This window comes from Trematomus bernacchii, unplaced genomic scaffold (assembly GCF_902827165.1).
Source record: "Trematomus bernacchii unplaced genomic scaffold, fTreBer1.1, whole genome shotgun sequence".
NCBI classification, from domain to species: domain Eukaryota; kingdom Metazoa; phylum Chordata; class Actinopteri; order Perciformes; family Nototheniidae; genus Trematomus; species Trematomus bernacchii.
The window spans coordinates 1,265,251-1,277,904 of record NW_022987560.1 but is presented as its reverse complement, the minus strand read 5'-3'; the positions used below and the strand labels follow the sequence as shown (position 1 = coordinate 1,277,904).

General features: G+C 41.7%; 1 protein-coding gene across 1 annotated transcript in view; it reads left to right on the top strand.

Moving 5' to 3' along the window:
* The window catches only part of LOC117477330 (zinc finger protein 420-like), a 199,165-nt gene that overhangs the window by 91,100 nt on the left and 95,411 nt on the right, over positions 1-12,654 (top strand). The window contains exon 5 of the mRNA XM_034124012.1: positions 3,111-3,614. Coding sequence (XP_033979903.1) covers positions 3,111-3,614 — 504 coding nt within the window. The remainder of the gene's footprint in view (positions 1-3,110; positions 3,615-12,654) is intronic.

Sequence of the window (12,654 nt, the reverse complement as noted above, 5' to 3'; positions counted from 1 at the left end):
ATGGTTTGCAACCATTATGTTATAAAATTGAGTAACCAGTCCTTTGCTGTTACAGTTTTTTATAGACAGTATCTCTACTGTGGACGTAGGAGGTTGTTGCAACAAGTTGTTTAAGTTTGCCAATATAAAACTCCTAACTTGCAGGTACTTGAAAAAGTGTTTCTGTGGCAGGAAATACTTTGTTTTCAGCTCGTCAAACGATATTAGGTTGCTGTCCTCATATAAATCTAGTAGCCTTACAATACCCTTACTTAATCATGTTTGGAAGCCCATGTCATTTTTACCTTGGCTGAAGAGTTCATTGCCCCAAATAGGTGAGAAACAAGACAACATTGGGGAGTCTCCTATATATTTATGTGCTTCATGCCAGACAAACATTTTATTTTTCACAAAGGGATTCATTGTTTTTTTCCTTAGATTTTTAGAAGGAGCAGAGAATAGAAAGATATCCAGCATCAAACCCTTTGAAGACAACAACTCAACTCGTAACCATGGCAAATCAACTCCTCTTTAAAACCAAAACATTAAATGTTGGTAGTTGTAACCCTCCCCTATCGTAAGGTAAATACAACAGAGAGAGTCTAAGTCTCGGCTTCCTGTTATTCCAAATACATTTAGAAAGTAGCTTTCTTATTTTAGAGAAAATGGAGGAGGAGGTGCTAGTGGGATGGATTGAAAAAGATATAAACATTTTGGCAATATACTCATCTTAATTATATTAATTCTTTCCACTAAGGACAGAGGCAATGTTGTCCACCTAGTGGAATCTTCTGACACTTAAGCTAACATGGGTTTGTAATTAGATGCACTGAGAATGTCTATCTTTGGTGTAATTTTAATACCCAGATAAGCAAAACCGTCTATGGCATTTACAAATGGGAAAGATAATTTTGGATTTCTTCCCTCCTGTTCATTGAGAAACATAATAGAGGATTTATCTTTGTTCACCTTAAAACCAGAGATTTTACCAAATTGATTGATTACTTTTAAGAGGGATTTTGCAAGACCTGATCAAAACACTATGGCATCATCTGCATACAATGCTATATGATGCTCTAGGTGCCCTGTCTTAATACCATAAATCAAAGGGTGTGATCGTATGGCTATTGCCAATGGCTCCATATAATAGCTATCACAAAAAGTAGAGGCGAAATATGAGAGCCTTGTCTCGTGCCGCGAAAGAGTATAAATGGTTGTGAAATACAATTATTGGTTAATAATAATGCGGACGAATCAAAAAATATAATTTTAATCCATTTAAGAAAGTAGTCATCAAGACCAAAGCGCTTAACCTGTTACGCACCGCCCCCCCCGGTACTGGGCGGATAAACGCGTCATTTGCAGGAAACAACGTCTAAGGAATCTTAATATTTAATAAACTATGAATGTTTTATATCCATGTAACGGGAAGAAACTCAGCTAACTGATCTTTTTAAAAATGTTTCTCCAAAAAAAACCACAATGCTAACACTCAGCCTCTGAATTAGCCACGAGCGAAAAAATTCTGGAGACACAGAATCTAGTGGTGCCCACTTCAACACTCAGTGATAAACATTTGCGACGCTATAAACAAAAGCGTACATCATAACATGTGGAGCTAAGTAGCTAGAAACGCTAACATGGCTTACCTTGGTCAAAACTGGTCTTCAATGGCATTAAAACGATAAAAAAACGATGCTGCAGTTAATCCATAGGTTAATCCAATGTGTCTGTGTCCTCTTTGAAATGATTTCTGATAATCCATAAGCAATAAAACTGCTTTTTCGTTTCCAAATGTCAGAGCTAGAGATAGGTCCACTCTGACGCAAAATTACATGCGCGCAGCCCCCACCTTTTCTCTTCACAACGTGTGTGTGTGGGGGCCTCCCCCTTCGATTCTATTGGCTCTAACGGTCAGAAAGAGGTGTCAACCATCCAAATCGACCAAGGGGGGCCAGAGATATGGAAAAAAAAACATTTTCACCCAAATCACCTCAGAGGTGGGGTGGTTTTGGCTAAACCTCTCTAAAAAGGTCAAATGTCACTTGTTTTGCATCAATCTTGATACAGGGTACTTATTATATGTTGTACTTTGGATTCCTATAGCTTTTAGTCTACTAACCCATCATCCAAGGGTAGTTTTCACTATCTGTAAAAAATAATTTTTGGACGGACACTATAATTTACATTTTTTTACTATGTTAAATCTGAATTTACTTTAAAATAAAATCATCTATATCGATTCAGACATCCAACTCACAGGTGTATCATTGCTTTGAGAAGAAAAGATTATTAATGTACCCCTTTTAGAAGTGAAGATATAGTCATTTGTTCTGTGCTTGTCATTTTCGAGCCTGAGGCCTGAAAAACAGGCTCAGGGCTTAACAGGTTAAGCTTAACAAATAGCTCTACATCCCTGGCCGAAATGTCCCTAAAATTAAGTCCGAGTTCGAAATATATTTCAAATAATGTATGCACTGCCATTTCCCCACATACACATAACAGTCTGCAATGAAACGGTTGTCTCCTGTGCGCTCCACTTCTTACTTGGCGCACCGGGAACTTTCTCGTGCGAACAAGATACTTTCTCTCTCATTTATTCATTTCCCTTTTAGGGGCTTCGTACAATACAATACAATACAATACAATACAATACAAATGCAAATATTTTATCCTTTCGAGTGATCTGTCTCAAGCCTAAGTCAAGTCTGAAGTCATGAATACCAAGTCAAAGTCAAGTTGAGTCTTTTATCAATGTTATTCAAGCAAGTCTCAAGTAAAAAAATATGTGACTCGAGTCCCCCACCTCTGTTATATACTGTTAGAATGTTGCTGTAATATAATAAACATAAACAGTTAGTAAAAGTAGTATTTTTTTTTTTTAACTGAAAGTTTGTATTAAGTGAGTTTTTATTGTGTTAACTGTATATGTATTTATGTTTTTTAGATTTACTTTCTCTCTTTCTCTGTCCGTCTGTTTTAGAAACCGAAAGTAAGAGAGAGACGTCACAGCTGTCAGCAATGTGATGAATCCTTTACAAAATCTGGAAATTTAAAACGCCACCTGCTTATTCATACTGGAGAAAAACCGTACAGCTGTGCAGAGTGTTGCAAAACGTTTGTGAGATCAGTTTCTCTCATAAACCATCAACGCATTCACACAGGAGAGAAACCGTACAGCTGTGAAGAGTGTGGGCAAACGTTCACTACATCAAGTCTTCTCAAAATCCATCAGCGTGGTCACACTGGAGAAAAAACATACAGCTGTGAAGAGTGTGGGAAAACGTTCATTCAATCAAGTCTTCTCATAATCCATCAACGTATTCACACAGGAGAGAAACCGTACAGCTGTGAAGTGTGTGGGAAACCTTTCAATCAATCAGGTTCTCTCAAAATACATCAACGTATTCACACAGGAGAAAAACCGTACTGGTGTGAAGAGTGTGGGAAAACATTCACTAAATCAAGTAATCTCCAAATCCATCAACGTATTCACACAGGAGAGAAACCGTACAGCTGTGAAGAGTGTGGGAAAACGTTCAATCAATCAGGTTCTCTCAAAATACATCAACGTATTCACACAGGAGAAAAACCGTACAGCTGTGAAGAGTGTGGGAAAACGTTCACAACATTAGGTGCTCTCAAAACACATCAACGTGTTCACACTGGAGAGATACCGTACTGGTGTGAAGAGATGCTGTTTTCTCCCTAAACCAGTGGTTCTCAAACTTTTTCCGTCAGGCCCCCCTTTGGAGGAAAAAAAAATTCGGGCCCCCCAACACAAATAGTCACGAAGTGGGCCAAGTCAACATTTATTAAATACATCAATATTAACGTGAGCATTCCTTTATCACTTTGTTAGAACAGTGATAATAAAACAATTCTCCAGAAGTCTGTGTGCTCAAAAAAATAAATACATAATATAATTGTGCAATCCCTTTGCAAGAACAATAAGTTATACTTTGCCACTTTGCAATCTGTGCAAAATAATGTAAAGAAAGAAAATGCTGATATTTGGCAGAGAAAAGTGTCTTATCACAGCATTAGTGGCTGCAATGAGCCTGTTTTGCACAGCACATTTCTTCAAAACGGGATTGCAGGCTCAGTGGCGGCGCCAGAGATTTTCTTTTGGGGGTGCTGTGGGGTAGCTTGATGTTTCATAGAGGGTGCTCAAACATTTAGGGTTTCCCATTAATGTACCGGTCGCTACAGTGGAATTGTGTACTGCAACACTCCCCACGCACATACACAGTGTATCCGCGACTGTTAAAATGAAGGCTCAATAATCAACTCACGGCATATAGGTGTAAGCAGGGGTAAAGTGCTATTTTTATAAGTGGGGAGTGGGAGTTAAATATTGAAGTTAAATGCCTCAATCTGGTGCACTTTGAGAGCAAAATGAAGAGATCTATGGATACATCTCTCAACACCCATATGAAACAGAACTGTAAACAGATTTTATTTTTCTTTATGGATATTTTACTAATCACTCCCCTTTTAAACTGTATTCTTGTTTTACTGTCATATAGTATTGCATAACTGTTTTTCATTTATTCTCTTATTTTTGTATACCTATAATGATCATATAAACGTGTGCCTCGAAAATAATTGTTTACATTAATCGTGACCAAACCGTTTGAGACCCACTGAGATAACTAATCTCAGTGAGTAATCTAAACACTGAGAGTCCTTTACCTCACTGAGCTGAGGTTATCTGAGCCTCTCAGTCTGACAGGTGAGAGTTCTCCCTCCACCTTGTTGTTGAAAAAGCTCCTTATATCCGTTAGCGTAGCTAGCTAGCACCAGATGCTAACAACAACAATCTCCGGTACCGGTGCACACTCTTTCTCTCGCGCGCGCACGCACAAAAAATGGCTCGTTCCACACACACACAGAGCCGAGCTTGAATAAATCACAGAGACCCAGACGTTCTTGTAATGTACTGTAGCATGTTATTTTTGAATCAATAATCTTTCAAATTATGAATTTCACACATACAAAAAAGAAATACATACATTTCTTGGGGGTGCTTAGTGGGTGCGATGGCTATCTTAGGGCGACCTGTAGCACCCCCTAGCGCCGCCCTATTGACCTTCCATCCTCAAAATGTACATTACACACCTGTGTCCTACAGCGCCCCTCATAGGTTTCCCTATGTTCCACTGTTTGGTTAATAAAATGTTGTGACTTAAACTTGATTAGGATGTTTTGATAGTTCCTGTGAGTTGGCAGTCTGTTCTGGTCTAAAAAAAAAAGAACCAATGATGAATGTATCTAGAAAATATTGTTAGATGTGCCAAGAGCAAGGACTGTCTTAGGTAAGACAGCTTTTATGTGCACAGCTCCACTTGCTTGGAACCAATCTTCAGCAAGAATTGAAACTGAGCAATCCTCTGCATGTTTTTAAAGCTAGGCTAAATGAGATGCTTGTTGATACTATGGATACTTGTAAATGTCTATAACTATGTAAATGTATCCTGTAAATATAATGTATGATGTCCTTTATTGTTTTATGTTTCATGTGGAACCTATGTGCTGCAGGTCTCCCTTGAAAAGAGATCTATGATCTCAATGGGACCAATCTGGTTAAATAAAAGTTTGAAATGAAATGAAATATTCCTGATGTTTTCAGTTTGATTCTGTTCTCTTTTGTTTAAATTGTCAGAATTTACCAAAAATAAAAAAGGCCTTAGAAACAGACTCACATCCCTGCATATTTTTTGTGTTTTTCAGCACATTATAAACATGTCATTCCCTTGTTTTAGGGCTGCTGACTGCTGGATGAAATGTATCACTCAAACTTTAATTTTAATGAAAAATATACTTTTTAACTCAGTTTGTTTGACCTGGTTTGTTCCCAGTGAAGGACTCCAGCTCACAATGAGGTAACTGTTAACCTGTTAAGCCCCAAGCCTGTTTTTCAGGTCTCAGACTCGAAAATGACATTCCCAGAACATATGACTATATCTTCACTTCTAAAAGTGGTAAATTATCTCAATCTCAATCTTTATTTATTTATATAGCACATTTAAAACAACCTTCAGTTGACCCAAAGTGCTGTACAGGCAATAACTACAATATTAAATAACACTAATAAAACAATAATTAAAAACATGATAAAAAGCACAATAACTAGAAACATATTTAAAAAAACACATACAAATGTAAAAATGTAATGTTCAACTAGTATTAAAAGCCAGTGCAAAGAGGTGAGTTTTTAGCTGAGATTTAAAAAGTTCAATAGACTCAGCAGTCCGGATATGTGCTGGGAGGCTGTTCCACAGTCTGGGAGCTGCAACACTGAAAGCCCTGTCACCTCGGGTTTTTTTCCTGCCACCGAGGGAACCCACCAACATATTTTTGCTGAGCTGATCGCAGTGCTCTAGCTGGAGCATGGCGGTGCAATGGCAAAACTCAGACAGGTAATGTGGTTGCCAGTCCATGCCAATGATTTAAAAACAACAATTAAGTACTTGAAACTGGATCCTGTAACTGACAGGAAGCCAATGAAGGTCTGCCAAACACGGGTGGTGATGTGGTCATAACGTCTCTTCCCAGTAAGAAGGCGTGCAGCCACATTTTGGACCAGCTGGCAGGCGGACTGATCAAACACTTATCAACACCCAATATACAGGGAGTTACAATAGTCTAAACGAGACGTTATAAATAGGTGGATTAGCTCTTCAAATTCCTTACTAGGAAGATAAGCCTTTACCTTCCCCAGAAGCCGCAGCTGGAAGAAGCTTGTCTTGACAACTGAGCTTATTTGTTTGTCGAATTTAAAACAGTTGTCAAAGATGACTCCAATCTTTCTGACAGAGGGACGGCTGTAGGAGGCTAAGGGGCCGAGTACACTATTAAAGCCATCCAGGAGTTCAGACTGTCCAAATATTATAATCTCTGTCTTGTTTTCGTTGAGAGTCAAGAAGTTGATTTCCATCAATGATTTATGTCTTTCAGACAGCTAAGCAAGGCAATCCTATATTCCTTATTTGCTTTTATAGGCAGGTATACCTGCAGATCATCTGCAAAGCAATGGTAAGAAATATTATGCTTTTTAAAAAATTGACCCCAGAGGTAGTAAATACAGACTGAACAAAATGGGGCCCAGGATAAAACCTTGAGGGACCCCATATGCTAGTGGGGCTGCAGCTGAAGAATACTGGCCAAGATGCACAGAAAAAGGTCCTTTCTGACAGATAGGATTGAAAACCATTTTAGGACACTTACCTTTAATTCCAACACACAGTTCATGGCGTGATAAAATAATTTGGTGGTCAATGGTGTTCAAAGCAGCAGACAAATCTAAAAGCACAAGCACAGCAGAATTCACAGGAATCAGCAGTTAAAAGAAGAGTCATTAAAAACTCTTAGGAGAGCAGTTTCTGTGCTGTGGCGTGATTTAAAACCAGACTGAAACTTCTCTGATATGCAGTTTAAAACAAGGTGCAACTGCAGTTGCGCTAACACCACTTTCTCTAGGACTTTAGAGAGGAAGGGCAGCTTAGAAATAGGTCTAAAGTTGGAGAGAACAGAATGATCAAGGTTCTGTTTTTTGATAAGAAGGCTGCATACAGCCTAATCTTTTTTCTCAAAGCAATGATAAACCTGTGAGTTGGATGTAGAAAAGTATGAATCAATATAGATGTTTTTATTTAAAGTAAATTCAGATTGAACATAGTAAAAAAGATTAAATTATAGTTTCCGTCAAAAAAAAAACCCATTACTATAGGAAAACCACCCTTGAATGATGGGATAGTAGACTAAAAGCTTTTATAACATAAGTAACCCTGTATCAAGATTGATGCAAAACAAGTTAAATTTGACCTTTTTAGAGAGGTTTAGAAAAAAAGAACCACCTCTGGGGTCATTTGGGTAAATGCTGGTAGTACAGTGCCATCCCAAAGAAAGATTTGACCTTCTGCTGAGATGGAGTACAGCCGTCACCGTCCATAAGGTCCTCTTTCCTGAAAGCAGATATGACCCTCCACCTTCCCCTGATCGACTGAGACACCATCACTGCTCACCACATGGCCAAGAAACCGCACAGACCTGCGAAGGAAGTGGCACTTCTTCTGAGACAGCTTCAGATTGTTAGCTCTGAGACGTGAGAAGACCATCTCGAGTCGACTCAGGGCTTCCACTTCAGATTTAGCAAAAACCAGCAGGTCGTCCATATAACAGAGGAGGCTGGGGAAGTTCAAGTCACCAAAAACACTCATCATCATCCGCATAAAGGATGCAGGGACTGTTGCATAGCCCCTGGGGAAGTCTGTTGTACTCATATAAGCCCAATGGTGTTGTGAAGGCTGTGTACCGTTTGTCAGACTCATGGAGGGGGACATTGTAGAAGCCTGACGTGAGATCCATGGTGCTGAAAAAGGCATTCCCTCCAAGGGCGGACAAGGCAGTCTCCCTGGTGGGGCAATGGGTGGGCGTCTTTGAACTGTCTTGGCATTCAGCCAACGAAGTCAGTGCAGAGTCCTCAATTCACCTTTCTTCTTCCAGACCAGAACCAGCGGGGAGGCATACTCGCTGACTGACTTGCTTGATAATGCCCTTCAACTCCATCTCAGACAAGACTTCTCTCAGTTTGTGGTAGTGTGCTGGAGGGACGCGACAGTAGGGGAGCCGGAAGGATGAATCATTAGTGAGGTGTATGCGATGGACAAACCCTTTTGCTTCCCCGCAGTCTAGCTTGTCCTTGGAAAATACATCCTGGTAAGTGAGAACAAGGTCAGCCAGACGCTGCTTCCCATTCGCCCGACACCTCGCAGCCATCAATGTCTATGTCCGTCAAACCACATTCCTTGAGTTGTGATGAAGGGGGTTACAGGTGGTTTCTGGGTTGAAGACCGGTTCAGCAGGCTGATCTGCCTGTGACCCTGTTCACACACCATGGGAGATGTGGAGGTCCTCTACAGCAACACAAGGAAAGACGTCAGCCACTTGGCATTGCGACGTAACGTCACAGGTTTCTTTCGTCGAGTTCATGATCTTCATTGGGAACCCAGCGATCTGCCCCACATTGGTGCTCGCCCAACAATGAGGTTCTTTGGGGCTGAACGGGAGGATGTTGGTTCCACAATGACAGTGCTCCCTGGTGACACAGGTGCGCTAACTGGGTCATTTCCCCCATGACCAAATACTCTTGCTGAGGGGCAAGTGTGACAAGCCTGCTGCAGTCTGACAGTACCAATCTTGTTAGGCAACTCAGGACCAGACCAGCGTGTGATGCCACTGAGCATCTGAAGAAACTGTTCACACTCTGGGTCTGAAGTGCTTGAAGATATGAGCTCCCAGTACTTTTCATCAGACTTCATCTCTGTATCATGGGTCTGATAACGTTGCTCCCAATGATTAACTCGTCCCTCTGGCCAGGAACAAGGAAGGTTGGCACAATGAACTTAGATCCAAAATCTCAATGTCAAGGTCATAGATACATGTGGGTCGTGTCGTGAGGCCACCACAGCCAACTCAGAATCACATTTCCAGGAACAGGCTGAGGATTCAGAAATGACGCCAGTGGCCTTAAGCCTGGACTCCGCCTCCTCACTGAGGTGCATGACATGCTCCTGAATCAAGCATCCCTCTCAATGTAGACCGGCTACTGATGACCACTGGGAGCATAAAACAAGTCGCTAGCCCCCTCCAACCTTATGTGATCCCACAAAAATCACGTCTTGTCATCAGGAAAGACCACTAGAACAGTTTACATAGATAGACTGCGAATCTTCCTCCCTGCTGAGGTGTCCACCAGGCACTGCCCATGTTACCCCTCTCATATACATGGGCTGGCTAGTTTAAATCAGCATTGTAGGATGAAGGGGCAGGCGTGGTTGGGGGAGCGGGAGGCTTGCGGGCACTCAAGCCTCATATTGGTCATATGAGGCTTGAAGGGCCAAAGCAGTTGAGGCACAATCGGCTCCATGGTGGATTAGTCAATGGTGGCAGGGGCTAAAGTTAGAAACAGCAGCAAGGGGTTGAAGGCCGTGCATTAGATGCATGTTGACTCAATAGCACATTGTCCAGACGAGGCTGATCGCAGACCCCCACAGGTGTAGGCAGAGAGGTCTGATGGGGATTCAACTGGCATATCCCGAAGGCAGCTTGTGCACCGCCAGGACATGAAGAACGGAAAGAATCAGCCACAGGGCTCTGACTGCAAGCTGACAAACACTGTGTGTCGGGACTCAGATGCTGTCCTCCTCGCATTTCTCGTGTAACTCTCCAAACGCCCCTGGACCTCGGATTGCAGTCCACTGCTCAGGTGCCTTCAGCTGGAATGACATGGCAAGACTGGGATTGGGACAGTGATTAATGACCATCATGACCACTTCAGCACTGGGGTCCTCAACAGACCTACCTCGTCTCCTCAGGCACTCGTCAGCAGCATCAATGGATTTGTTGAGGCGAATCCAGTAATCCATGGCACTTTCATTTGCACTGTGGGGTAACACATTCTGAGGTGAGGCAGAGCTCATCTGTGCCTCACCTCATCCCACAGTAAGCAAATGAGCCTGCCTTGAGCGCGGCTCACAAATAAATGCCCGCGCTACATTAGTGCCCGCGCTCCAGTCAGTTACTGTGGGCTTACGTGAGGCAGAGCTCGTCCCTGCCTCACTCCTCATCGCTCCCATGTAGTTGTAGCGGAGCTCGGCCAATTTGCTGATTTGGACTATAAAAAGCGATTGGAATCATACAGAAATCACACTTACAACACAGATCAGTGGAGACATTTTATTATTATTACTATTTAGTTTTTCTTTAGTTGTTTTTCTGTTACATTGGAGTATGACAGGTGAGGCTCTGCCTCCCCTGCCTCCCCTGACTGCACGTTGCTGTGACAAACCATCATGACTGGATGACTGACTCGTAGCAGAATTAGGCTGGATGACACTGGGTTGGTGAATAGCGCTAAGGCTGGCTGAGATGTTATCCGCAATCTGTTTAGCCAAGTCTGTAATCAACACCCCAAATGTATCAACAGAGATGACTTGTGCAGGCTTAGGTTGTGACTTGTGCAGGCTCAGGTGGGATGAATGGTGTGGAACTGGCAGCGGGGGCCAAATGTGGGTCAATTACCGACTGATCAACTGAGTAGTTGAGAATATTGGGCAACATAGACCTACCCCTACCAAAACTAAGAGAAGCAGCCTCTGATATCACAATATGCCCAGAAAACTTGTAAATAATACCAATGAAAAAAACAGGTTATCACTCTCAGTACATATAAAAACAGATATAGACATCAAATATCACCACAAGATGAATACAAAAATTGTGTATTTTATTATGCGAAGCACTAAATGGTTTTAGAAAAATATCGACTCTTTGTTTGTAGATATCTACTAAACTAAAACATACAAATAAAGAAAGTAATGTAGGCCTGTTATACTGAGTGATATATAGTATACACCAGAGGTGTGGATTCGAGTCACATGACTTGGACTCGAGTCAGACTCGAGTCACCAATTTGATGACTTTGGACTCGACTTGACAAAATCACAAAACACTTGCGACTCGACTTGGACTTGAACACTAATGACTCGGGACTTGACTTGGACTTGAGCCTTCTGACTTGAGGTGACTTGATAATTTAATTCAGAGGTCTCCAACATGCCGATCGCGAGCTGCCGCTCAGAAGAGCAGACTCGCGTCGGGAGAGCAGAATCTTCAGCCGCTCCAACTCTTGCTGTGAATCCATGCAGGCAGGGGCGGGACTTTATTTTGCTGAGCCACCATGCGGCCAATCATATGCGAGGACACACTAGGATCATACCATTATGTGAAAGAAGGGTGGGGGGCAGACGCTCCAAAGACAGCTAGTGTAGTGGTACAGGCCAGCTACACAGAGCGCCGGGGAGGGACGGGGAGACGGATTAAATGCAAGCGCGTCGGAAAAAGTCAAGAAATGAGCGAAAACGAAAAAAGAAGCAGCTTCTGGCTGCATTTCAATGATATGTGAGAAAACAAAGCTGAGTGCAGGATTTGTAAAATGAAAATAACCTTCAGAGCAAGGTTTTGTTTTGGTAACACTCAGGATTATTGTCAGAGGTAGGGAGAAGTTCAGATCTTGTACTTGAGTAAAAGTACCAGAGTGTAGGAATACTCGGTTACAATAAAAAGTCCTGCATTCAAAATGTTACAAGTAAAGTAGAAAAGTATTATCATCAAAATACAGTTTAAAGTACCACTGCAGAGGGGATCTAGATTCAGGTGTTCTTTTCCCCATACAGACCGGCTCGCTGCACATTATCCCTTGCATAAAGATAGGTTGTGGGTCCCCTTATAACATGTTGTACAGTGGAAATAAACATTCTGGTTACCCTCAACATCAGCGCTCTTATGCATTGAACTCCTTCTGAATCAAACCGTCACGGTAGCCTAACCTTACTGATCCCTCTTAAAATAGAAAAAAAACAGGTTACTTACCAGCAGAGAGAAAATGGATTATTAAATGATTAATGTGACTAATAAAGAGCAGTTTGAGTATTATTCTGTTGATCGATGTCATTACATTTGTTGAAAAGCACATAAGGGACTTGTTTAAGACTCGTTTTGTCAAAGTTTAGGACTTGGACTTGACTTGACTCGCCCATCCTGACTTGAGACTTGACTTGGACCTTGAGCGCAAAGACTTGAGACTTGACTCGTGACTTGCAAAATAATGAC